Here is a 27566-nt window from a genome sequence, read left to right as displayed (position 1 = left end):
GAATGAATTTGCAGTTCATGCTGACAACATTTTAACCTATCACATTTCCTGCTGACTTATTGACCTCAGACTGACCAGGCTCATGCTGTTGTTCCACAGTTCCTGATGACTTACTGACCACATGACTGACCTCATAACTTGATGATAGTCAATAGTTTCTGCTGACATGCTGACCTTATCATTTGATTGGACGAGGCTCATGCTGATGTTCCACAGTTCTGGATGACTTACTGACCTCATGATTGGACAGGGCTCATGCTGTTGGTCCACAGTTCCTGCTGACTTACTGACCTCAGGATTTGACGAGGCTCGTGCTGATGGTCCACATTTCCTGCTGACTTAATGACCTCAGGATTGGACCATTCTCAAGCCGTTGGTCTACAGTTCTGGATAACTGACTCCTGGACTGGACTGGACCGGGCTCATGATGCTGGTAAACAGTTTCTGCTGACTTAATGACCTCATGAAAGGACCAGGCCTATGCTGTTGATCCACAGATCTTCCTGACTTACTCACCTCAGCAGTGGACCTGGCTCAAGCTGTTGTTCCACAGTTCTGGATGACTTACTGACCTCATGGTTGGAGCAGACTCATGAAATATTGACAGAGTTCACTATTTGTTATGAGGGAGGAGTGCAAAGAGAGGAACAGCCAGGTGTTTCATTGTTCTGCCTCTGAGTCAAATGGACTGTAGTTGATCTTAATGCACAGGTCATTTCTGTATTTAAGGTGCTGCAGTTTTGCTTGTATTTGCTAACTGACTGTAGTGATGGTTGGGCACTGACAGAGCATCAGTTGTAGTCTGAGTTCATTGGTCATGTCAACCTCGCCACACAGTATTAAACTTTCCATGGTAACTTTACTGATACATTGTGCTCAGTCTGACACTTACCTCATAAGGATGTTTGGCCCTCAATGAATGACAGATCTAAAGATTGCTGTATAGTGACAACACATCAAAAATTTGGATCTACCCAACTATAGTCTTATATCAGGGATTCAGGTATCAACATGTGTTCAGTCAGCCTGAGCATGAATACTCTCACCTCACACAGCGCAGAGAGATGTTTAGGATCATGAATAAATGACACACAAACTATATGCAGTATATTTTTACTTAATAACAAAACAACATGAGACTTCTTGTGAAGTGCATACAATCTTGATTGTATAATGCTGAACCCCCATCCTTGAGCCCAGTCCCCTTCTCCTCAACCCGACACTGGTGCTGCGACACTGTTTCCGAGATACTACTTTTGGGAACACATGAGAATGAGGTTCTGTACTGCTGTGAGTGTTGATTGTACATTCTGACCTGTTATTACATGCCGGTCTATCACAACATGAATTGCATCAGCCCTGCTACCTGAAACAGCCAATATAGTCGTACATATATATTTGAAGTACTTTAGTATCAAGGAACACAGTCTGTGCTGTACCTATATAACACAATGTTCACATCACACCAAACTGACAGATATTTCCTGATATCACAGATGACAGATTTCATTTATAGGATGATTTTCTTTGTAAAGAACAAGTCATGGCTTACAGAAATCTGTTCATTATAAAAAGGATAAAACACATGACGGGAAAGTAACAGACTTCTCGAACAACCATTATCCCATGGTAGTCTCCCTAGGTTGTTTACAGGAAGTAGAGCACTTCTTGAACAACAATTAATTAATACAAATAAACTGAATCAAAATTAACAAAACAAATACCAGACTTCATCTCACACTGATAGGTGTTAATTGCATGTGGTCAAAGATTGAAGTTGTGCACTGCATGCTGTCATTAGCAGACAGACGGGCAGACATGCAAGTGTCAATAAACCAGACATTGAGTTTCCTCTGTGACAGAGTCTGCTTATCACAATCAGCATGGGTTTTTTCATGTAACAAGTAGAATATTTACTTGTTTGTGTACACAACCAAGATTCATACTCCAGGCAGGCATACTCTTTCATGCTCTGCGAACCTATTCACTGCGCATGTGTTATGAGCGCAGCACACCATAGCTGTTGAAACCACTTTTCCCCCCAGCACTGGGGGAAAATAATTGAATTGTTTGAACTCTAATTTTGCAGGCTTTTTTCACCACATTGTTTTTTCAACTTTATAGTTTGACGTGGCATTTTTTTAAGATTTGTTTTTGTAAGTGCATACCGAAAGGTATCAGAAACCACAAACGTCTCAAAAAAGCATTCCAGGTCCTTAAATACCCTGTGCGCTACATGCAGCTTACACCCATTGGCCCGCAATGGAGTTGGCCAGCCAATCATGCAAACATACTGCACTCGGAATGCCAACAGAAAACACATCGGGCCACGGCAATCCGAGCATGGCATGGCAGGAAAATTCCAACAGAATTTTACTAAATAAAGGCAAAAGGTGGAATCTTATTCACTAAAAGCAACCTCAAAAGAAATCACTTACTTTCTGGAATTGCTACGTAATTCTTCCCATTAAATTTTCATTACAAACCAAATACATTATAATGTGAAAATTAACATTAACTCCTAAAGAAAAACCCACTGTCCTACACAACCATGACCACATGGTAACCTCCCTTGGGTGGTTACAGGAAGTACGCGACTTTTCAAACAACCATGACCACATGGTAACCTCCCTTGGGTGGTTACAGGAAGTACGTGACTTCTCAAACAACCATGACCACATGGTAACCTCCCCTGGGTGGTTACAGGAAGTACACGACTTCTCAAACAACCATGACCACATGGTAACCTCCCTTGGGTGGTTACAGGAAGTACACGACTTCTCAAACAACCATGACCACATGGTAACCTCCCTTGGGTGGTTACAGGAAGTACGTGACTTCTCAAACAACCATGACCACATGGTAACCTCCCCTGGGTGGTTACAGGAAGTACGTGACTTCTCAAACAACCATGACCACATGGTAACCTCCCCTGGGTGGTTACACGAAGTACGTGACTTCTCAAACAACCATGACCACATGGTAACCTCCCCTGGGTGGTTACAGGAAGTACACGACTTCTCAAACAACCATGACCACATGGTAACCTCCCTTGGGTGGTTACAGGAAGTACGTGACTTCTCAAACAACCATGACCACATGGTAACCTCCCCTGGGTGGTTACACGAAGTACACGACTTCTCAAATAACCATGACCACATGGTAACCTCCCTTGGGTGGTTACAGGAAGTACGTGACTTCTCAAACAACCATGACCACATGGTAACCTCCCCTGGGTGGTTACAGGAAGTACACGACTTCTCAAACAACCATGACCACATGGTAACCTCCCTTGGGTGGTTACAGGAAGTACGTGACTTCTCAAACAACCATGACCACATGGTAACCTCCCTTGGGTGGTTACAGGAAGTACGTGACTTCTCAAACAACCATGACCACATGGTAACCTCCCCTGGGTGGTTACAGGAAGTACACGACTTCTCAAACAACCATGACCACATGGTAACCTCCCTTGGGTGGTTACAGGAAGTACGTGACTTCTCAAACAACCATGACCACATGGTAACCTCCCTTGGGTGGTTACAGGAAGTACGTGACTTCTCAAACAACCATGACCACATGGTAACCTCCCCTGGGTGGTTACACGAAGTACACGACTTCTCAAACAACCATGACCACATGGTAACCTCCCCTGGGTGGTTACACGAAGTACACGACTTCTCAAACAACCATGACCACATGGTAACCTCCCTTGGGTGGTTACAGGAAGTACGTGACTTCTCAAACAACCATGACCACATGGTAACCTCCCCTGGGTGGTTACAGGAAGTACACGACTTCTCAAACAACCATGACCACATGGTAACCTCCCTTGGGTGGTTACAGGAAGTACACGACTTCTCAAACAACCATGACCACATGGTAACCTCCCTTGGGTGGTTACAGGAAGTACACGACTTCTCAAACAACCATGACCACATGGTAACCTCCCTTGGGTGGTTACAGGAAGTACACGACTTCTCAAACAACCATGGGTTGTTATGGGCTGCTATGCCGCATCTCAATTCTAATCTGTATCATAAATTACACGGCCCACCCAGAGCATGTGACATCAGATTGAAGTGGATGATTCCTTTAGAATCTGCCTCAGTCTTGTACCAATAATAAACTTGATGTTCCATCAGTTGGAGGGCAAGAGGAAAACGGCTTACGATTATAATTGCCTCCATGGTCTTTGATAAAATCCTCTAAAAGAACGGGCAGGGAGGTGAAAAGTGACTCCCTTGCAGCCTCGTTAAGTGACGTCTGAAAGAAACAAGAAATCCCATCAAATATTGACATAAAGTTCACAACTGCCATCATAGTCTCAAAGTTATTACAATGATCTCTGACTTCCTTGGCTTGCAATAAAATGTAAACATTATCAAACCACATCTAAACAGGTCAAAAATATCTCCACCAAAACTCTCTATAACTATGTAATTAAACTCATGTGACTTTTTCACAATACTAATATTTCCTAAGTTAGCTAACCTATACATTAATGCTTTTACGTATGTCTTGGTTGATTGTCTTGACTGACTATGACACAAATACTGAACTTTCATTGGGGACTACTTATATGTTGGGGACCACAAACGTTCTATTTCGATTACTTTGTATTTTTTCAAAACAACTCTAATCCAACAGTAGAGGCACTGAAAAACTGCAGTATTGTCTGCCATGCTGAGTGACTTAAATAAAGGAATTGGAATCCACTCACTGCTGTGAGGCTGTAGTCATGGAAGCACCATTCCTTGTTGTCTTGGAGCCTGGCACCACACAGACCAGCCACTCCGTCCCCAACAGCACAGATAGCTTCTACAACACAACAGGTAGAGGTAGAGCACCTTCCACTGTCCACTGTGGGCAGTGCTTTGACCCCTAGTGATGCAATAATAACTGAATACTGATGTATACTAAGTTCTTCACAGTCTGTAAACATGTACAGGACAATTTCAACAGACACTTCCTCCTTTCAGTATCAAGATACATACCTTACACAATCTACATATTCAAAATCCGATATAAGGTACCAAAACCATTTTTCCAACATAAGTGTATTAGTGGCTATTTCAGTATTTGATACTCAGCACACTATGTACATATCACTTACTTTTTTCTTTGACAAAATGCGTGACGATCTGAGCTAGGTCTTTACTAGAGAACAAGTCATGGAGAGCACCTGGGGCTGCTGGGATCAACATGGCTGAATATCTGTTGGCTACAAGGACATGAGTGAGTGAGTGAGCAAGGACCCTCTGAAGACATTACTGCTGGCAGCTTCTAATCAGTAGCTTGATGTGAATGATGCGGGCAAAGTCAGTTGCAGAAAGAGAGAGGCTCACTATAGCCTTCAGACGTTTCATGTCACACTTGTACTGCAGTTACTTGGAAGAGATTTGAATGGAGCATACATGCATATGAATGCACCACAGACCTTCAAAAAGTCAAAGGCTGGTGTCAAGATTAAACAAAAATTTACCAAAGAATTTCATTGCTGATCTATTTCACCACAAGGATGTGATAATTGGCTCCTGGTTTGACAACAACTTCATCCTGTACTTACGCTTTATTACATTTTGATACTATTTAGATCTTACCATCAACTGATTCAAGAGGAATGGGCATAGAGTTAGCTTTGGATCTGAATTCATTAAACCAGCGCCTGTTCGAATCATCTTGATGGACATATTCAATCTGACGACCCTGAAACATAGAGGAGTATTTGTGATTATTTAAGTTATTGACTATATTTGGTTTATGCTGATGGCAGTCATAATGAGTAATGTGCGAGTAATGGTTGAGTGTGATGTTGTGATGGGGATGTGTGTGGTTGAATGTGATGTTGTGATGGGGATGTGTGTGCTTGAATGTAATGTGGTGATGGGGATGCGTGTGTGGTTGAAGGTGATGTAGTGAGGGGGATGTGTGTGGTTGAATGTGATGTTGTGATGGGGATGTGTGTGTGGTTGAAGGTGATGTAGTGATGGGGATGTGTGTGTATACATGAAAAACTTGTTTTATGACATGATAGTACTGCCTTGTCAGATAACATCAGAACTCTTCATTGTGACAGCACATGTATGTTATAACACATTACAAGTTCAGGGAAATATGTGTATATATACATATTTTCTGTCACTTGCTTAAATGATAAACACATACAGAAAAATCATGAGTTTTTCATCAACTTACATTTGGAGAAGCCAGTTGTATGGTGAATGTAGGAAACGCCAAATTGTAAGCTTGGACAAACGACTGGGCTGAAACACCTGAAAGAAAGGAAAAAACAGATCTTTACGTGGAATTGTTTGGTCAGATTCTGTACATAATCAGAGATATTCAAGGTCATCTATAAATATCTGAAAACAGTAACTGATGTCATTTTGCCCTTACTTTGACATCACATAATCTTTACACTTGACAGGGTACTTTTTGCACATAAGACTCTTGTAGAACATATTTGTACGACACACCTCTGCTCAGTGAAATGTCGTTAATGATTGCACTCAATTGTTGGGTTTAATGATAATTTTAATCAGTGTGAAATGATGGAAAATGGTCACAAAGTAATTGTATCCACGTAAAATGAAAGTGTTGACGTCTGACAAGATCTTGACAACACTTAAGTAGCCTACCTTTTATTTAAACGGGTATATAATTCCGAATTACAACTACACCATCAGAAAGGATATTGAAAAGTATCTGCTGAATTAATTGTGTGGGGTGATAAATTGCTGCAATCGCAATCCCAACTTTCACATTTCAGATCTGCTGAAAATTACAGAAAATGAACAACAAGTCAACCAGTTGGCCATACGATGTAATAAGTCTTGATAACCACCTCCTAGTCTCCCAGGTCGTTTAGTGATAGGAAACAAACTCAGATACTGACCTGATAACCCAACCATGTGCTACATTGTTTATGGTTTGCCACGCCCCTTTTCATTTTCACTGTGTCCGTGTCCGGTTTGCTGTCATTACACACGATGGTGAGCATTGCCAGATACACTGTTCATTTCGAATACCCCACTGGTAAAATTGAAAAGAAGCACTTCGTTCTACCAATTAAACCAAACCAAATACACAGATTACCTTCAACTGCCGAGCTGACAATCATCAACAAGTTCGGCCGAGTGGGCGCTGACATGTTTAAGGGCTATTTTGCACAGTCCAAGGGGGACAACTCGCACTTAGCCTACCGGAAGTTTATTATTCAAAGCCCAACACGCGAACACAGTTTGTTATTATTTACCTCAAAGAAGTAGAAGCGAATCTTTGATATGAGTGGCGGAGTGTACGGGGGAGGTACGTATGTTTTCATTGCTTTCATTACCAGTTGATGTGTAGAAAATGGAATCCACTCTAATCCCACTATATTAGCCATTGCCGGAGACCGATAACAGCCTGTTTCCTCTGACGAAACAATGGTATCTGTATGGTACTCAATAGTCTGTCAGTTATTATATTTCAGTTTGCTTAAAAAGAAACAATATCACCTCTAAATCACTGCCGAACTATTTCAGTTTAAATCCTGCAAATCTCAATCTAGCCTTTTATATATATATTTTTTTTTAAAAATCCCGCCAAATGGGTTCAGTTGGGAATTTTGTAGTGTTTCACAAGGTTGATTTAGCTTGTGAGTTCTTTGACGTTTTGCGTATAATGTTCTATGTGTATCGCACTCGAAATTTGGAACACATTCCAAGGATAGACTTCCACCAAGAAAAGCATGAAGTATTCTTTAATTCTTTAATTTGTACATGTACATAAGTTCTCATTTCCAATCTGAAAAATACTGATGAAGAGGACACTGGTAGTAGTGCACTTTACCATGTTTACTAGTGGTAGAGAACCCACATCTCACCTCATACCTAATGATGTGAAGGAATGTTTGATCCAAACCCAAATGATTGCAGTGGGTGCTTGATCAGAATAACTTGTGAGTTGTGAGTTGCAGTTTTAGTTACTAAGTGCTATATAGTAATCTTGGTTGAATTTCCTGCACACTTGCCAAAACATTTCCTGTGCATTCTGTATATCGGTACACATATATACCCAGACTTAGCAGTATGCACCAATGGAGATGGGACAGGTACTTCATATACACTGGACAAGAGAAGTTCTCCTGATTTGTTTACAGACTGGAATGGATGTGCCTTTTCATGCCAAACATAACTTAGCATTACTGCTTGGTACTTGCCCAAGTAGATTGATGGTTTAGCATGTTTAGTCATATTTAGTACCATGGTCCATGTTGACTGATGGAATAATAAGTTACATCTGACATGACTCATGGACACCATTTGCATTAAATACCAAGGATGACCTTGATGATTGTATGTTTTGTTTCAGATGAGGTGGGAGCGTTGGTGTTTGATGTGGGATCCTTTTCTATACGTGCTGGCTTTGCTGGGGAAGACACTCCAAAGGTAAATCATGTGTGAAACATAGGCCTTACCCACAACCCTTTTTAACTGATCATGTTATTGCTGAAGAATTGTTAAAAGTAGAGCAAAACCAAGCTCATTCACTCACTGTTTCATCACAAATAGGTTACAGACGACTGCATCTCAATTCTCTGACACATTAGCTGTTAAATATTTGGGTATTTTCTATTTCCTTCAGACATAAACACACATATGCATACACATCATGCACACCTACACTCTCTCACACCTCATTTTCAAAATGTGGGATTTGCCTCTGCTATGAGATGTGTGTGATGTGTGACAATTTTGTTTGTCAGTGTTGAGCATCATGTTAGCTTTCCATGTTTACATCACCTGCATGTCTTTACTTGTTTGTCCAGTAATTATACATGGTGTATGGACATGAAGGCCCAAGTTAAGATTTAGCCTATGCATTGCTGATCCTTATTTTGACTACTGGCATTAAAGTGCAATGATGCCACGTAAGTCAATATGAAAGAAATCCTACATCACCATTAATGTCTGAAATAGAGGCAGGTACTGGATATGGGTAATAACTTCAGCAGTAGAGCAACAGAGCACATATCTGTTTTTTGTGGATGATGACAGGTCGATGTTCTGTCCCAGTAGAGTTGAGAAATGGCCCTTCATGTTGCATGATAAGTAGAGTGTCTAAAGTACAGTTGATTGATCATCTTTTTTCTTAGAAATATGATCAATTACAATTGCAGAGGTACTGATAAGCTGCGTGTCTGTGTAAATTACGCAAATACTTGTGATATTTAAAATGTTAAAAATAAGTCTGTTGTTGACAAATACTCACTAAATTTGATAGGACACACATACAACCAAAAATGTCAAATCTTAGGTAGCGTATTAGTGAATCAGTTCCTGTACTTTATATTAAAAGTCAGTCTTTGCATGGTTTCACAAGCTGTGCGATTGTTGCTACCACCCTTTGTTTGGTGGCTGAATGGCACATGATCCTACACAGGATACCTGTTTGAGATGAAAATGAGCAAGTACATAACTCAATGAGCCAAAAAATTGTCTGTAACTCTAAAGCCCCTGCAAATCTTGTGTATGTAATGAGGGATTATTTTAACCTACCTAGTTCCTGATATTTGATGGTCTAAAGCAACTTTAAAACTTTAGAAATAAGCATGATGACTTAATATATGTTGTTTGCACTTTGCAGAGGCGACACAGAGACATTTCACCTACAGTAGGACCAGTAAACATGTACAGGCTTTTCTGTTCAGTTTTACATTTTTGCATTGATTCAAAATACCCCTGAACAAAATAACATCTTCCGGTGGCAAGGGGGGTAAACATATTAAATGACAATAAGCATGATAAGTGTCCAGTTCCACCTGTTGTGGCCCGGGAAGGGATGTCAGCGTAAGTTCAATAATAATCACTTTATAAACTGGTTGTTCTTCATTTTCCTGCTTATTATGCTTATCTCCATCTATACGAAGGATAGTGGAACACTTCAATCCCTTGACGTGCCCTTGAAACTGACATTAAAGTTCACACACACACACACACACACGAGTTGTCTCCCTTGAACCCGTTTCCTGCCAAAACATGTAACTTGCCAAGCTTGTCACTCTCCTTCATCGCCCAAGTGGACGGTTGGACAAGCACTGGAGTCCTGCATACTTCTCCTTTTTCAAATTAAGCTATGTATGTTTTTTGGTCTATAATTAGCTTTCACTGCATGTAAAAATTTTGAAAAATTATCCCTATTCTGTGACATATATTCAAAAAATGTAGTTTGTTTACGTTTGATGAAATCTTGCAGTAACTGCAGGTACTGGTTATCAGCAGCTGATACTCACCCACTAGTGCCTGTCATTCATTAATAAATGTTCTTCCAGCTTGTGTTGCAGATGCTGTATTCATTTATCAGAGTATAGAATGCAGTATAGTTTAGAAATGGTAGAACTTGAGTGTTATAGTCACTGATATGTCAGTTTCCATTTTGCCTCAAAAGGTGAGAAATCAGTAATCCTTTCAGAAAAATCCCAATTTTTGACTATGTTATTTTTTCAGCATTTTTCCTCCAAGGACACCTTGTTTGGAATCCTTAATCTATGATGATGTGTTGTAATGCATGATAAGAGTTAGTCATATGTATGATCCATTTGTAGCTAAATGAGAACAGAATTTAAGTTAATGATTTTGTTTCATCAGGCCGAGATTCCTAGTCATGTCGGTCTAGTGGAGGAAGTGGAGGGTGTGGCTGCAATGGAGACAGAAGACTCTAAGCCCAGCGTTGCAGACAAAAAACACTACATAGACACAGTAAACCTCAAGGTAGCCCGCAAGAGCATGGACATTGTCAGCTTCCTCAAAGATGGAATGAGTAAGTATCCCATAAATTTTCATGAGAAACCTGTTTCATCAGTGAGAAAAAAATGTCTAAACTAAGTGTTAAATCTCAGGCCATAACTTTATGTTGTAACCTCATTTTACATTGCTTCAACAATAACCGTGGGTATTGATTATGCCCTTGTACTGTAGAAATTGCGATGTAACTTTTTTTAACTAAACAAACTGAAAATAGACTGCATGACAGACACTTTCACTCTATGAAGTCTTCCAAATGGAATGTAAAAAGCTGGAAAATGAACTCATGTTTGTGAAGCAGTGTGTGCTAGTTTTAGGTTCTTCACATGGTAATGTAGGGAGTAAGATAAGTTGGCGTCAGATAACATTCGATCTCACAGAAATAAAACAATTAGATGTAGTGGTGAAAGCACAGTTACTGCCGTGTTTAAGATCATGTTGGTACTGTATGAAGAGTTGATGGTAACACAACAGGTAGGATCATTGCTTCACTCCCCAGCTGGTGAAAGATGTTCTGTTGTAATCACTGTTGTGTCCTTCGTAACTTGAATGGAAACAGCTTTGACATCTTGGAAACCACTTGTCAAGAACTGAAACTGTGGCATTGATGTTTCTGTGAGATGTGTCTTGTGCTGGTATGAGGTTTTAGTCTTAGTTTCAAATTATTTAACTATTTACATGAAAATTTTATGTTTTTCAGAAACTTCAGGTTTGATGTGTTTGTATTTTTTTCAGTTGATAATTGGGACGTTTTTGAGAAAGTTGTTGACTACGCATATACAAAACACATAAAGACTGAGTCACACTACCATCCAGTGATGATGTCTGAGCCAGCGGTAAGCAGTTTACATCAGTAGCCAGGGTATACAGCAGGTAACATGAGTAGCCCGGGTGTACAGCAGGTAACATCAATAGCCAGGGTGTATAGCGGGTAACATCAGTAGCCAGGGTGTACAGCAGGTAACATCAGTAGCCAGGGTGTACAGCGGGTAACATCTGCATCTCTTGTTCTGGCAAACTGTCACTAGCATTATATTTGTTAACTCAAACTCAGCCATCTTTGGAAACCATTTATCATTGTTTTGTCTGTTATGCCAATGATCTTTCCTCAAATCTGCATCTTGACACAAAATACCAATCCAAGTTTCTGGGCTTTGTGATCTTCAGTTGGCAGTTGATCATATTGATACCCATTGAAGTAATGAGAAAACCTGCTGGGTTATTTGGTACTACATGTTATCATGTTGTCATGTTATATTTCAGTGGAACAGCAAGGCAAAGCGAGAAAAATTGACAGAACTGATGTTTGAGAAGTACAACCTCCCAGCATTTTTCTTGTGTAAAAATTCAGTGTTGTCAGCGTATCCTTTCAGAGCTACACTTATGAAATAGACTTTATGCCACTTTGGTTAAAGCTGCATGTCTTGCACACTGTTGTTGTTAGCGCCACATCTGTCTTATCTTGTTTATAGGACAATAACTTTCAATGTTTCAAGGAATACATTCTGATCTTCAGTCCATCATTTAAGCAGCTGTGGTTAATGTTAGCACAGTGAGTTGGAGAGTGTTTTACCTAACGAATGAGTGATTGCATTTAGGTCTAGATTGCTATTAATCAATGTCAGTGAATGCTACGGCTGCAGCGGTTCAATTCATTGAAAATTGAATCTGACACGTTAGTTTTGATTTTTGATAATCATTGTCACTATTTTGAATTAATATTTGAGTACTTGTTTAAATTTTTTCTACACAACCAGAACATAATGTGGACTCCAACTGCAGCTGTTTTGATTGCCGGAATAAGGCAAAATATCATTCTCAGATGCAGCGCTAATTATCCAATGGAAATTGTTCTTAGGAAACATCTCCAAGTTGAAGATGAAAAATGCCAACTCTGTTGCAAATGAAATCTGAAGTATGAAGAATTGAGTCAAAAATGATCTATTTCCAGTCTAAGTAAATTTATCCTCAGTACTTTCCGTTACACTCCACTACTGAGTCTAACAAAACCTTATGGGAAGTTGCATCAGGTAACCTTTGAGATTGACCAATCAGAACACAGCTTACCAAATCGCTAAAGTGGACATTGGCACATACCTTTTGAACTTTGTACCTCGAAAAGGTTCGTTCCCGAACAATTCCGAATGCTATTTAGTGTCCGCTTGCTTCTGGGTGATGCACACTGCGCACGTTAAAACCATTACAATGTTGAGTAAACAGTTGCTGAAAATACTGTTTTTGGCAATATTCAAGGATGTCATCTTGCGGAAATATTTGCTAATGGTAACCATGTCAACAGAAATCCGAAAGTGTATATACTGCCTGACAAATAACTGTTATATGTGGATTTTTGTTTGTGGAGAGATCTGTGTCAGTGACCTGAATATTTTGAAAGTCCCTCTGATCCCTAAATAGTAGCTGTTGTCTGATGGGTTAAATCTATTTAACCCTCTCGCATTTGATTGGACGGTCATAGGTTGCTCAAAGGTCACCTGACATGACCTTCTAGGTTTTATTAGACTCAGTGGTGGAGTGTAACGAAATACGCTGAGACTAAGTTTACTTAGACTGATCTAATTGAGGACTCAGTACTGAAAATCGAAACAAATCGAGGTCTGGGTGAATCATTACACCCCTAGTGACTGTTTGACAGTAACTTGTCAAAAGATCTCTCAAAATGTGAATTATGCAAAATAGCTATGTCTGAATTTAATTAACTACAGAGGGAATGCCAGTTCTTCCAGAATTGTGAAATAAGAAAATCTTAAATGGTCCATCAATAACTGTAGCCAATTTGATCACACCAGAAACCTATCTTAATTTTAACTGTGCTCAAAAGTCAACTTCATCTGCCCTTCTGTTCTTATGTTGCAATGGAATGTTTAATTTTTTATCATTCAAAAATATCCCCATCATTGTTTTGTTTCGTTTGTTGTTTACGACCAGTTGTAGAAATGTCCAGGCAGTGTAAAGATGACCTGTTGATAATTGTGTCAGACCAGAATGGTGTCCTGAGCATCATCAACTGGGGTACAGTGACTTTAATCACGAGTCCTGGAGCTACAGTACTGAACCTGAACACGAGATCACAGTGGTCACCTTGCTGAAATCTAGATGTCATCTCATAGAATATAATAGCAGAATATGGTTTAGTTATTTATCTTTCATTCAGTGATGTATGAGTATAGTGATCCTTATCTGCTGTCAGTTTTGCCAATGGTCGTTCAACAGCGTTAATCCTGGATAGTGGAGCCACACACACGTCAGCTGTTCCAGTGTATGATGGATATGTTCTACAGCACGGTGAGTGGGGATCAGTATCATCCACCCATATCTCTGTACCAGCTATTTGCCTGAGATGCTGCATTCCTTTATTGGCTTTAAGGAGAGATGTATCTCATGGTGAGTGGGGATCAGTAGCATCCACCCATATCTCTGTACCAGCTATTTGCCTGAGATGCTGCATTCCTTTATTGGCTTTAGGGAGAGATGTATCTCATGGTGAGTGGGGATCAGTAGCATCCACCCATATCTCTGTACCAGCTATTTGCCTGAGATGCTGCATTCCTTTATTGGCTTTAAGGAGAGATGTATCTCATGGTGAGTGGGGATCAGTAGCATCCACCCATATCTCTCTAGCGACCAGTTGTCTCAGATGCTGCTTTCGTTTAGGGAGAGATGTATCTCTGATACATCCCAGGATAGTGTGATGGATGGAATGAATATACCACAGGCTTGCCTAGGTCATCATCCAGGACCACCATTAACACTGACAAGTTAAGTGTTTTATGTCCCAGACAAACATTACACCTTGTCGTAAGAACTACGTCCATGATCTAGTTGAAAGGATGTAAAGTCATGTCTACAACTTCATGCTATTATCCACTGGATGATGCTGTTTTGGAGAAGGTAGTTACTTGTCATCTATCAGATTTTGATGTGCAGTGAAGGAATAAAATTCTGCAGGGAGATTTGACAGCCACAATTTTTTTCAAGTCTTACACAAAATGTCAATGCCATTTGCTGTTACATTAAAGATGTTGATAAAAGGTTCAAACTTTAACAGTCTTTTCCCATAAATGACTCCCTGAATACAGCCTACAAACAGTGGGATAAATCTGTTATTTGGGAATCAAGACATTTTGACAGCACAGCATTTCAAGGAACATATTAGTTGGAATCATATACATCATTCATCAAGTAAAGGATAGCCAGTGTATTTGATTAACCCCCTGGATGCAGAGTTTTTATTCAGGCGCACATTTTCGTAAGGTTTGAAAAGTGAATGTTGTGCGAGAATTGCGCTCACGTGGTCCTGGATCTGCATACGGCCATAAAATTGCACAGAAATGTAGAATATTTACTTTCCTATCCGTTGGTATAAATATAAGTGCGACTACCTCAGGGGTTTGAGAAATAGACGCTGCTTAAAGTTGTCGAAAACTTTTGTGTGTGTTGAAAAACAGTAAATTTCTCCATTTCTTATCGTGCACCAATAATTGCACTCTGCTACGACTTTTTTAATTTGGCATCTTTACAGAAAGTGGGAGCGAAGAACATACAGGTTGATATCTGAATGACATAAGTGTGTATGAAATGGGTGTATGTGCCAATGCATAACGTCACACTCACAAAATCAAAAATGACCTACAATGAATGGCAAAAATCGATTTTCTTCTTTGGCGTCAAACTTCGACAGAGAGGTCATGCACATATAAAGATAAGGGGGCATAACTCCGCTATGGTTTACCTTAGGTCAGTGTAACTCAGATCACATGGAGAGAATTTGCTGTGGATACAGACAGTATATTTTCGTTATGTTTTGTTCACAGTGGACCAAACAATTCCAATACAAAGTTCCCCAATGTGAGAGGATACCTTTAGGTAGTTTCACAATTTGTAAGAAAAGATGCCAGTGTACTACATCAAAAAGCAGGTAATAGTGATTTGGATGTCCCTATCCGATACATAATTTAGTTCTTAGATTCCCATATTCTCCTGTTTGTGTAGATGTATTTTGATTAATTTTGCATCATTATTAACGGAGTAACAGCCACATTTTCAAATGCAATGAAATTACTGAAAATAATGAGACATTTTAGTTGATGTCACAGCATGTTTTGTGCATTTGGTGACGTCGGAAAAAAGACGACTCTGGTTACTGATTGGTATATATGTAACCTTATTTCCACTCAATGTGTAAAAGATCTCGGCTTCTGTGTCAGAATTCAACACTTTTTAGCCAAAATATGAAATGAGTGGTTTTACCACTGAAATAGTGTTCTGAATATATCAACAATTACTACGTATCTTATTGTGAGCAACACGCACAGCTGTCTGGAATTAATTTAGTGTAAATGAAAATTTCACAACACCTGACTATTCATTGAAAATTCATTTAGGAAATAGACTTTTCTTCTTATGATTATGAAATTATTTCACTTCATATGTATGCAATGAAAGGTACAAAGAGTTCGCTTTTTCAGTACAGAAGTATTAGAATATGGACGTAAGGCTTGTCCAAAGTAAGACACGACCTGGTTTATAAATTTTTAACAATTTTCTTATAAATATTGTTTGAGTTAGATATTCTGCCATCAGATATATTTTAATTCAGTTTGAATTGACTTTTTAATATAGAAAAAAAACGATAATGAATCACGAAACGTTTTTGACAAACTGGCAACTGGTCAATTAATATTCATAATTGTTTTGTCTATAAAAACGATACAAACCAATACAATGAACAAGACAATTCCTTTAAATAGTAGTATGTGTGCCCCTACATTTCATAAAATGTACAAATCATTTTCATTAATATTATCACTTTTACTTATAAGTTGGAATTAAATCGCTGTTTATTGACCTGTTTATATGAAACTGCAATATGTGTCACAACGTACTGAATATTGTACATCATGGGAACTAAAGCACATGTTGCAGTAATGGCTACGTGTGATCTTCCAACACTTGTGTAGAGGCTTAAAATGTGTTATAGTACACTTACTGAGTCAATTTCCCATGTAAATATTATTCAAACAATCAAAAGATTTCAAAGAATAAAAACGCATACCTTATATCCACACGTGATATGGTGTTGAACATGGATATACGTAGATACTGAAATCAATTTCATGAAAAAATATCTGAACGATGCGCAAAATATACATCACAATACTAAAAGTGCAATCGGAATGGTGTGGGCATTGTGTTTACTCTTGTTCAACCGACCTTCACCTCAAAACAATTGCCTAATATGTGCAACAATGTGACATCACTACCGATGACAGATTTCTTTCAAAATGGCGGCTTCGCTGAGAAGGGTACACAGGATTTGCGAGGACATTTTGCTTGATTCAGGGATCTTTTGTATATAAATGTGAGATGTAAGTAATCAGAATTATTCTGACTATCCGTGTGTTTTTATATGTTCTTATCGTTTACATTGTAAATGACGGAAGAAGCCAGAAATGCCAATAAGTACCGTTGTCGTTCTGTGTAAGCAATGATTAGACTGCTGGATGTTGGAAAATTTCCGAAAATGCTACGCAGTGTAAAATTGGAATTTTTCTATGTTTACATTTCAGTCAAGCACTGTCTTTCGAGCACAGCTTTCGTTTTCATACAAAGTATATTTCGTTTAGTTTTGTCTAGACAGTTGGTATTGGTGACAAAGACCATTTGTAATTTGATTCTAAGATGCTTGGGCAATCTCGATTTTGAATCTCGATTTTGTACAGTTTGAAAAATGGTGACATGTACGATGAAGCCTATTTTGAAAGGCGATTTTATGCACTGTAGCTTGGTCTGAGATAATAGTGGATGGTATCAAGAAACAGGGAATTTTCTGCAGAATTCAAAACTGTGAAGTGTTTAAATATGTGTGATATATTTAGAATTTTAATGGACTTCCAAGTGAGGTATGTAGAGGAAAGACATATATGTCCCTGTGGCATCCAGGGGGTTAATACAACTTTGTCTTATCTGCTTATGCTTGAATTTGTTCCAGGTATAGTAAAGTCCCCCTTAGCAGGAGACTTCATCACAATAGAATGTAAGAAACTAATGGAAGAACTAGACATTGAAGTTGTGCCACCATATATGATCAAATCCAAGGTGAGAACACAGCTTGTTGTACTCCATATGCTTCATTCAGTTGTCCACTGGTTTCTGTTTCATTGTCTGATATGAACTTAGCAAGTCTTCAACCTTTTTCCAAAGTGATTGGAATATTTCTGAGGACAACATGACTATATAGTGGGGGATATAGTTTTAGGCTCCGTCCCCCTGTATGGCGCACAACACTTTGAAGATTTCAGCATGTTATCCTGCATTGTTAACCTTGTTATCAAGCTACCTCAAGAACCACTCAATGGATTGAAAAAAGGTTTCATCCACAGGAGCCACAGTCAGTATAATAATAATAATAATAAATGCATACTTATTATGCGCCTGTTCCACACCCTAAGGCATGCTCAAAGCGCTACAGAATATTTACAATGGAGTATTTACTGCTGAAATAATTACTAGTATGCTGTGAAAAAGTGAGTTATAACTCTGGACTAAAAAATGTCAGTTGTGTCAGAACATTTAATGGCTCAAGGGAGAGAGTTCTGAAGCACAGGTGCAGAGTACGAGAATGACTGGTAGCCGAAGGAGTTCAGTTTGTAGGATGGGATGACCAGTAGATCATGTTTGTTTGAGCGCAAGTTGCGTGCGGGGACATACGGATGTAGGAATTCAGACAGGTAGGAGGGAGCCAATCCATGGAGGCACTTGTATGTCAAACAACAGCTCGAACAAGGGCTTCAGTTGCAGCAGTTATGTGTCTGAGTGCAGTTATGTGCCACATGTGTCTGAGTGGGGTATTCACACTTAATTGAGGCGTGGTATCTTAGTGAGCAAGCACTCTAACAGAAGTCTTGGCTAGTACAAGCAGTCATACACTCACATGCACATCATCATATAATCAAAATATTATCAAGTATGATATTAAACCCCGTTTCACCTCACCTCACCAACTTCTCAATTTGAGTTCACATTTAAATCCAGAATTCGAGTTGTCCATGCTACTCAACAAACCCTGTATTTCAAAGTCACAGTTTATTTCAGAGTGGAAACCAGTCGTGAGTTTCAGCACATGTACCTTAGGTGGAATCAGTGACACTAGCATAACTCTGTCTTGTGAACTTGTTTTGGTGTGGACTTTTCAGGAAGAAGTGAAAGAGATGAGCAAGGCTAACTGGCAGAAGAGGGAAGTGCCCAGTGTCACCAAGTCTTTTCACAACTACATGGTCAAGGTGAGAGGACCCAGTTGGGGAGTGCCGGAACAGACACACCACTAGGGTATCTTTGCCATCATACCAGCAGTCACAGGCTTAACACCACCAGAACACAGGGGAACACTACCAGAATGCAGGGTTAACACCACCAGAACACAGGGTTAACACCACCAGTGACAGGGTAACACCACCAGTCACAGAGGTAACACCACCAGAACACAGGGGTAACACCACCAGAACACAGGGGTAACACCACCAGAACACAGGGGTAACACCACCAGAACACAGGGGTAACACCACCAGTGACAGGGTAACACCACCAGTCACAGAGGTAACATCACCAGAACATAGGGGTAACACCACACCACCAAACACACAGGGGGAACATTACCAGGCACAGGATAACATCACAAGAACCAAGGGGGACCACCACCAGAACACACGGGGAACATTATCAGAACACACGGGTAACATCACGAGAACGGTGGGGGGGAACACCACCAGAACTCAGGGCTAACACCACCAAACATGTCCCATGTGTAGGCTTTGACTCTGATTCTTCCATTACACTGTAGCGTCTGTATAAGACTCTTTGTTCTGCTGTATTTCAGGATGTATTCCAGGACTTTGCTGCGTCTGTAATACAAGTGTCCGATACACCCTATGACAGCAGGTAATGGGTCCTAAAGTTCTCTAACCCCCATGGAACAGGGGCAAAATATATGAACATTGAATCATAGTCGCACATGAATACAATGTCATTATTCTTCTGCTTTGTTGTTCTAGTACTGCCGAGAGCATGCCAACCATGCACTACGAGTTTCCAAACGGCTACAACCAAGATTTTGGAGCAGAGAGATTCCGAGTGTGTGAAGGACTGTTCGACCCTTCTGTTATAAAGGTAACCATGTAACATTGACAGTCAACTACACACCACGATAAACCATTCTGTGACTTACCTCAGGTGCACATAGCCCAGACACGTGCTGCAAGACAGCCAGAATCCCAGATTATCATTCTTAATGTGTTAGCACCATTCCCATGCTTGTGGAGATTGACACGCTATAATTGCCTTAGACATCACTGTGGCCTTTCCTCCCACTTTAAACTAACACATGTTGATGTTGACTCCACTGTGGAAAATAGATAACATGGCAAGGCATCATTGCTAGAAAATTGTAGACTCTCCCAGTCCCAGTGCCATTGCCATCATGGTACAGCTGGAGGTAAGGTATGGTCAGATTGTTTGTAACTACAGTCAAGTCTCGTTAATCCCACCTCCATTTATCTGACAATATCAGCTTTATCCAACGCTTTTGTTGGTAACAAATTTAATAAACATTATTTAGTCTCATTTATTTAATCTAACATCCTCGTTAATCGGACAATTTGCTGTGCAACAGATGATGTTGGATTACCGAGACTTGACTGTGCCTCATTACAACAGTTTCTATGTCCATCCGCTTTTGATGATACGAAACACGAAAGTGATTTTTAACACTTAATCATTTTAATTTGCAATGAATTATTGAAATATATATTGAAACTCCTAAAAGAAACTGATGAATTAAATCCTTAACATTAACTTGTTTTGTTTTCACTATGACAGACAAGAAAGGGTTGTTATTTGCTTTTGTTTCAGGATGTTCCAGGGAACACTATGCTTGGTGTTGGTCACGTGGTCACCACCAGCGTGGGCATGTGTGACATTGACATCAGGCCGGTATGTTTTTCTCGGTCATCTCAAACTCGACTACAGGTTACATCACAATGGGTGATTTTATCAAAGTAGATGAACTGAAACAACAGATTCACGCTGTAAGGGTTAGAAAATCCTGTGAAAAGCTCATCATCTTGAGTTCAGAACTTAATGTTGCTGACAGTTTAGTCTTGAATACCTTGCAGTGTGTCGTTCAATGACAACATATTCTTTGGTGTAGGTCATGAATAATTGAAATGCCAGTCTCAGTAGAATGGTTGCTTGTTATACTTTCAATTAAAGAATGCAATTACTGTGGTAGGATAAAATACCATTTATAACCCATTATGCTTTTAGTTAGGCACACATTCTTACAATTATATTGGCAACTTTTCAGTTATATGAATTCACCACTTTGCACAGAAACATTGCATGATTGATTCCAGTGTTTGAATGTGTATTGTAGCTGTGTAATGACCCTGTGTTTGTGTTGGCAGAGTCTGTACAGCAGTGTCATAGTGGTGGGAGGCAACACTCTGGTGGGAGGTTTCACAGACAGACTCAACAGGGACCTCAGCTCAAAGACACCACCAGTAAGACAATCATAGTGTTCACCTTGCACATTGTGAATGAAGGGGTACTCGTGTGCAAGTAGAGTACCCAGCTGTGTGACTGATGGATGCTGACGTTTCACACTTGTTCTACAGTGATTTTCTGTATATGTTGTTATGAATAATGCAATTAATAAGTACAGCTGTGTAGCAGGGTGCATGTAATATATGGTGATGAGGGTGTTCAAGCCCCAAGGCCAAGCCATCATTATTAGCATGTGACACAAATAATTAATCTGTTGTGACAATACATCTTCAGTTCAAGTTTCGATGTGTGTTTCTGAAGTAAACTTATCCAAGTGCGAATGGGAAATACTACCATATTACAAAAATGTTTACCTGTTAATATGTTCACAAAACTGGATGAATTAAGTATGTGACAAAGATCTTTGTGATTGTGTGTGTGAACCAGATTATCCATAATCTTTTGTTAGTGGAAAACATTTCTCTTGCAGAGTATGCGTCTAAAGATCATTGCTGCATCCAGTTCATCCGAGAGGAGATTTAGCAGTTGGATTGGAGGTTCAATATTGGCATCACTGGTATGGCAGGTTCATAGTCATAGGCAAAATAGCCTTTTGCCAAATGTGAATTTTTCACTTGCTCAAGGTGTTATACATTCAAACAAAATCCAGAAGTCATGCTTGATTCTGACTTTAACCCTCATGAACATTTTTGCCAGTTGTACATCTTTCTAGGCTGGAAGTTTTGGAAGGCACCTATAGATCAAACTTAGGTTAACCTATATCATATCCTATAGATCCTGTCTCCACAACTTAATGTTGTTCCACTGTGTCTTGATGAATATCTAAGCATCTGTCTGTCACTGCAGGGGTCCTTCCAGCAGATGTGGATCTCCAAGCAGGAGTATGACGAAGGGGGCAAAGGCTGCGTGGAACGGAAATGTCCCTAACTGCAGCCATGCGAAACTGAAGAAACTCAATCATGACTCATCATGTCGCAGCCAGACACTGTCATCAAGAATTGTATCATTACCCATCAAATAAACACAGTAGCTCAATTTAGTTGTCTGTTGATAATTTCCAGAGCAGTCATACTGCAGAGAATGAAAAAATGTTAAGTTTTCTAGACTCTAGTGTGAATCTGACACATATCTGTGAAAAATGATGGGTTTAAATTGAATTAGATCATAAAATTATAGTAGACAAGTGAAATTTCAATCAGTCTTGCTTAGACATCTATAGTCTAGTTCCCCTGCTGCAATATTTGTCTCAGTCCTCTGTACATAGCGGTTTTATGTATTGAAGAACACACATAGCTGCTTATATGTGTGTAGATATATATATTATAAATTTATCTTAACTGCATTTTTGTGACACAAACTGTCATCAACAATGGGGTCAATGTTTCCTTATCCTGACCCATGCTTAATTGCTTATCTCCCCCTCCCTTCGAAGATAGTGGCACACCTGGAATCTCTTGAAGTTCCCTTCTAAAAGAAGTGGACATAAAATACACTCACCCACTGGAAGTCTCCATTTCCCGCCAAAGAGGTCACATGACCTGCCATGCTTGTCACTCTCATCACCCGACGAGGTCAGCAGGAGGCATCCTAGGGTCCCGATACGGCGATACGTTTTTGATTTTTTTCAGTGTATGGGTCATCTATCTGCGCAGACTTTGCCAGCAGTCTCGATCATCGCATCAGATATCTCCATGAGTCAGACATCTCTACACACAACTCAGTCTTTTGACGCCGGGGTCTCACAAGATGAACTGGATGGAGTGTTGACGTGAAGAGAAGCAGAGACTCAAATCTTCAACTACGTCGACTGCCACTCCATGTGAGCACTGCACTAGATCTGTACTCCCCCAGAGGATGAAGAAGCATCATATGCAGTCACCTCCTCAAGGAGGTCAAATTCGTCAAATGCGTCTCACACTAAGGACATCGATCCTGCATCTCACAGTCGCTCATGGAAGGATGAAGACAGATACATGTATTATCAATCGTCATCTCTGGAGACTGTGAAGTTAGCAATTTATGTCCGAACACGTCGCCTCAACTACTGCGGGATTGAATTTACTACGTCGACAAGGTCTCTTTTCCACCTGATCACGGAGTGAAAAGGCCCTTATATCGAGCTCCTTGGTCAGCGCCTACAGTTTTTAATGGGAAAACTGAAGAGATCAAGTCCAATGACACCTGGACAACGGTGCTCAAGCAAACAACTCATCGTTACACTAACAAGTTCTTCAGTGTCCAGAGAGCAAGAGATAAGAAGTTTAATTCTTGGAGATTCAAGTCTTCTTTTCGTCGTTGCTATGGAGGAAATAGGCGCTCTCAGACGTCAGGCTGTTCGTCCAAGGAGGACGTTCGTTAAAGGAGGTAAACATTGAAGATCAGGTTCAAAACGACTGGAGTCTTCCACCCCCAGCCATTCCTGTCCAACCGTCTCAAGTGGGTGGACGTCTTCAACTCTTCGAGACGGCAACAATATTCCACTGGAAACTACACCTCCAGTCACAGAGCTACCAGCTCTCATCATTTATGCAAAAGATCAACTAGACAAATTGACTGATGCTATAAGAAAGTTGTTAATGAAGGGAGCAGTAGAAGTATTACAGCCATAGAGTCTGACGCCAGGATTTTACTCCCCAATTTTTCTTGTACCCAAGAAGAATTCCATAGAAAAATTTCGTCTTAAATACAACATGAAGGAATTCAACAAGAAATTTCTACGGAGACCAGAGCGCTTCAGAATGATACATATTCTGCAACTAAGGCTCCTCATCCGACCAATGGACTATCTCGCCAGCATCGATCTACAGGATGCATGTCTACACATCCTGATACAGCGAGAATCCAAGAAATATCTACGCTTTCTTTTCAACGGTCAGCATTAACAATGGACGGTTCAACCGTTTGGAATATTTTCGGCCCTGTGGCTATTCACTCAGGTAACCAAACCGATTGTCAGTTATCTACACCTGAGAGGGCTACGCAGTGCTTTTTACGTGGACAATGGAATACAAGCTCATCAAGTCAACTCAGACTGCAGTTAGATTTCACCATCAGGCCACTGAAACAATTGGGATGGTTAGTAAATCACATGAAGTCGGAATTGGAACCTAAAGTTCCTAGGGATTCGTTTCATCACCACATTGAACCGTATTGTTGTCCCAGAGGACCAGTTGGTCAAGGATAAATCCGTTCACACAACGTCAGTGGCAGTGTCTCCTATATCTTCTTATGTCAGCTCAGGACATGACCAGAAGAGGAAGATTGTTTCTACGCACATTACAACGCTTCTTGAATCTTCAACTTAAAACAGAGGCCAAATTCTGCTCGCAGGCAATCTGAGGCCATTTCTACTTTGGTGGACTCGCCGATCGAAGGTATGCGCAAGGATTGATATGTTAGAGCCGGCATTCAACAACCATCTCTACATGGTGATGAAAGCGGTGATCATGTTTTCCATCACTGGTCAACAGACAGGCTACTGCTGATTTTCACAGACGACTCCACAGTGGCCTTTTACATAAACAAATAAGGGTCAATGAGATCTCCATCTCTACTAAACTGACATTTCTACTCTTCGACATGGTTGACAATCTGAATCCCCACATAAAATAGATGATACTCTACAAGGGTAGCGACGGCAGTCACTTTAGCTTTACGGAAATCCACTCGTGCATTATATGATGACAAGTGGAAACGGTTTGAGACATACGCCAGAAAGAAAGGATTTACAGCTATGAAAGCTACCCATCCTCAAATAGCGCATTATCTAAGTTATTTTCGACATTCCAGAAAAAGGTTCTGAAAGTCTGAAAGGTTCTACATTATCTACATACTTGCTGTCCCTCAACTCGTTCATCACCATGAAAACAGGGATCAAGTTGACTAAAGTACCTGAGCTACTTGTCCTATTACGTTCTTTCAAGTTGGAAGACCAACAACGCAGGTTTAGAACTCCAGCCTGGGATTTTAACATTGTACTCAAACATCTCACAAGTGATATGCTCGAGCCGCTAGCCCGGACCTCATTTGATCTGCTGACTCAGAAGACGCTGTTTCTGCTTGCCTTGGCTACAGCGGCACGAATGTCAGACATTCATGCTCTAGACTTCAATCACACGAGATTTGATTCAAGTCGTCAAGAGACGGTACATCTTGGTCTAAGATGGGATTTTATTGCAAAGAACCAACTGCAAGGCCATCTGGAAAGGCAATTCCACATACCGGCATTATCCTCAGTCGTGGGGCCTCCTGATACTCATATCATTATGCCCAGCCAGAGCGTTGGAGATATATCTCACACGTACAAAGTCTAGAAGACAACGTTTCAAGCGCCTATTTATCCCTATATCTACCGAGACACCTATGGAAGTATCCCGCAACAGATCAGAGCTGTTATACTGAGGGCCTATAAAGCAGCAGTACTGAAGCCTCCACTAGCCTCCAACCCACATGAAGTCAGAGTCTTGGCCTGTATACTAGCTCTGCATTGACATTTCTCGCTATCAACTATAATAGAGGTTTGCTTCTGGAGATAAAACGCCGTGGTAGCCAATCATTATTTACGAGACATAGCCACGGAGGACGTCACTGGCATTCATCAGTTTGGGCCTCTGGTCGTTCCTGAGACTCATGACATACGCTCTCCCAGCCGTCCCTCTCAGGCACGCTGAATTCTAGTATTCTCGTGTCGGGCGATTTTGTTAGGAGACTGACAAGCATGGCAGGTCATGTGACCTTTTTTTGCCGGAAAGGGAAGCTTCCGGTGGGTGTGTGTATTTTACGTCCGGTTATTTTAGAAGGGAACTTCAAGGGGTTCCAGGTGTTCCACTACCTTCGCAGGGAGGAGGAGATAAGCAATTAGGCCGGAGTTAGGATAAGTATAAAATATCGATTTTATTCAGAAAACTACATTTTTTAAAAGGACCAAAACAAATCTACATTTCAGTTCAGTCTCAAGTTAGAAGAAACAATATACACTGGATTAACTTTCACTAGTTTTAAATTCATTCATTTGTGCTTCGAAATTCAGACTAATGTGTCCTGTCGAGAACTGATGTCACATTATTACTTATTGCAGAAGTCGCGTGTGTCTAAATTATCATTCTGTTTATGCTGAAATTCAAAATCATTTCTGAAAGTGTTATGTATTAAGAATAAATATTGCAAAATAAACCCGTGTGACATCTAAGGATTGAGGCTTCATAAGGCCGTATGGCTGTTTCAAGATATGACCTGTGCATAAAGTTTTGTCATCACACCAGAACTGATGTTATTGCCCATGCAATCAATCCCTTATTGACCCATTGACTTGATTCAGCTGGAGTATTGTTGATAGGCATCAAACAACATTCACATGTTAGGTGTAAACTTTCTAGGTAGTCAGGAAAATGTTGACCACAGACAAAGCCAATGTCCGACCATCCACGAAACCATACCAAGAAAGGAAGCAGCATAGGTTCGGGTGTATTTTGTACATTGATGCCTTGTACAATAATTGAGGTCTGAGAAACAAAACCAAACGGTGCACTTCACTGATCAAGACTACTTTTCCAAATAGGTAACTTGCGTCCTGGTCCTCGATGCTGAAATATGTGATACAGAGCTGTGCCCCCGTGCGTAACAGAATCTAATAACTATCCTTGTTCAAATCCCAAATTCCTATAAATCTTGAATATTTGTTGGTCAGCACCATGTTTGCATCCATCATGAACAACAGACTAGGTGAACTCAAGTATTGGTGACAGTCATGGAAACATTGTGAACAAGGCCAGTAAATGAAACAGTTCTGTTTATTGTACATATTCTGTTGTAAAAGCTTGTTAAACATATAATATGTATGGTTTAAAAGGCTCAGCAGTATCAATGAAGTAATGCAGGAGTATGACGTGTGTTTGTCATATTTGTTTTGGTGAAACAATGCCAATGCGACTTTAAATTCTGACTGATTGACTCATTGCCATATTAATAATAGGCTTTGTTGTTTACACTGATTCAAAAGCCTTAATGTTGTATTGTAGTGTGCGTGTATTGTAGTGATTCAGTAAGTGAAACATTTCAAAATTTCATGTGTTTTTCATATGTTGTTTTAAGGCACTCTTTAAAAGTAAGTAGATGAGAATCTATGTTTCCAAACCACGTGCGCAAAATATTTTTTGCATGTTTTTATTAATTTGTTTTGCGTGAAGATGCAGGTTACCG

General features: G+C 40.1%; 2 protein-coding genes across 2 annotated transcripts; one reads left to right on the top strand and one right to left on the bottom strand.

Moving 5' to 3' along the window:
* Positions 1–1101: 1101 nt before the first annotated feature.
* LOC137261224 (glutamine amidotransferase-like class 1 domain-containing protein 1) lies at positions 1102–7178 on the bottom strand. The gene is made up of 7 exons (XM_067798936.1): positions 7099–7178; positions 6199–6275; positions 5604–5709; positions 5117–5224; positions 4724–4821; positions 4173–4266; positions 1102–1366 (listed from the first exon to the last, which is right to left on the bottom strand). Exons 1-7 carry the CDS (start codon positions 7151–7153, stop codon positions 1251–1253), a joined length of 654 nt encoding a protein of 217 aa, XP_067655037.1. The 5' UTR covers positions 7154–7178; the 3' UTR covers positions 1102–1250.
* Positions 7172–22403, top strand: LOC137261223 (actin-like protein 6A). The gene is made up of 14 exons (XM_067798935.1): positions 7172–7311; positions 8359–8435; positions 10635–10806; positions 11526–11626; positions 12054–12151; positions 13999–14093; positions 17800–17906; positions 19004–19090; positions 19684–19745; positions 19859–19973; positions 20715–20795; positions 21269–21364; positions 21838–21924; positions 22215–22403. The coding sequence occupies exons 1-14, from the start codon at positions 7287–7289 to the stop codon at positions 22293–22295; spliced, it is 1284 nt and encodes a 427-aa protein (XP_067655036.1). The 5' UTR covers positions 7172–7286; the 3' UTR covers positions 22296–22403.
* Positions 22404–27566: the final 5163 nt, after the last annotated feature.

Source organism: Haliotis asinina, chromosome 14 (assembly GCF_037392515.1).
Source record: "Haliotis asinina isolate JCU_RB_2024 chromosome 14, JCU_Hal_asi_v2, whole genome shotgun sequence".
Lineage (NCBI taxonomy): Eukaryota > Metazoa > Mollusca > Gastropoda > Lepetellida > Haliotidae > Haliotis > Haliotis asinina.
This window is presented reverse-complemented; position numbering and strand designations above follow the sequence as displayed.

Bases quoted from the DNA above. Each gene is read 5' to 3' on its own strand.
- LOC137261224 (XM_067798936.1), bottom strand. From the start codon at position 7,153: ATGTCAGCGCCCACTCGGCCGAACTTGTTGATGATTGTCAGCTCGGCA. The intron at 5,225-5,603 runs GTAAGATCTAAA...ATGTCCTTGTAG, and splicing joins TCCTCTTGAATCAGTTGATG to CCAACAGATATTCAGCCATG. The intron at 4,267-4,723 runs GTGAGTGGATTC...TGTTTCTTTCAG, and splicing joins ATGACTACAGCCTCACAGCA to ACGTCACTTAACGAGGCTGC.
- LOC137261223 (XM_067798935.1), top strand. From the start codon at position 7,287: ATGAGTGGCGGAGTGTACGGGGGAG. The intron at 7,312-8,358 runs GTACGTATGTTT...GTTTTGTTTCAG, and splicing joins TGGCGGAGTGTACGGGGGAG to ATGAGGTGGGAGCGTTGGTG. The intron at 19,091-19,683 runs GTGAGAGGACCC...GCTGTATTTCAG, and splicing joins TTCACAACTACATGGTCAAG to GATGTATTCCAGGACTTTGC.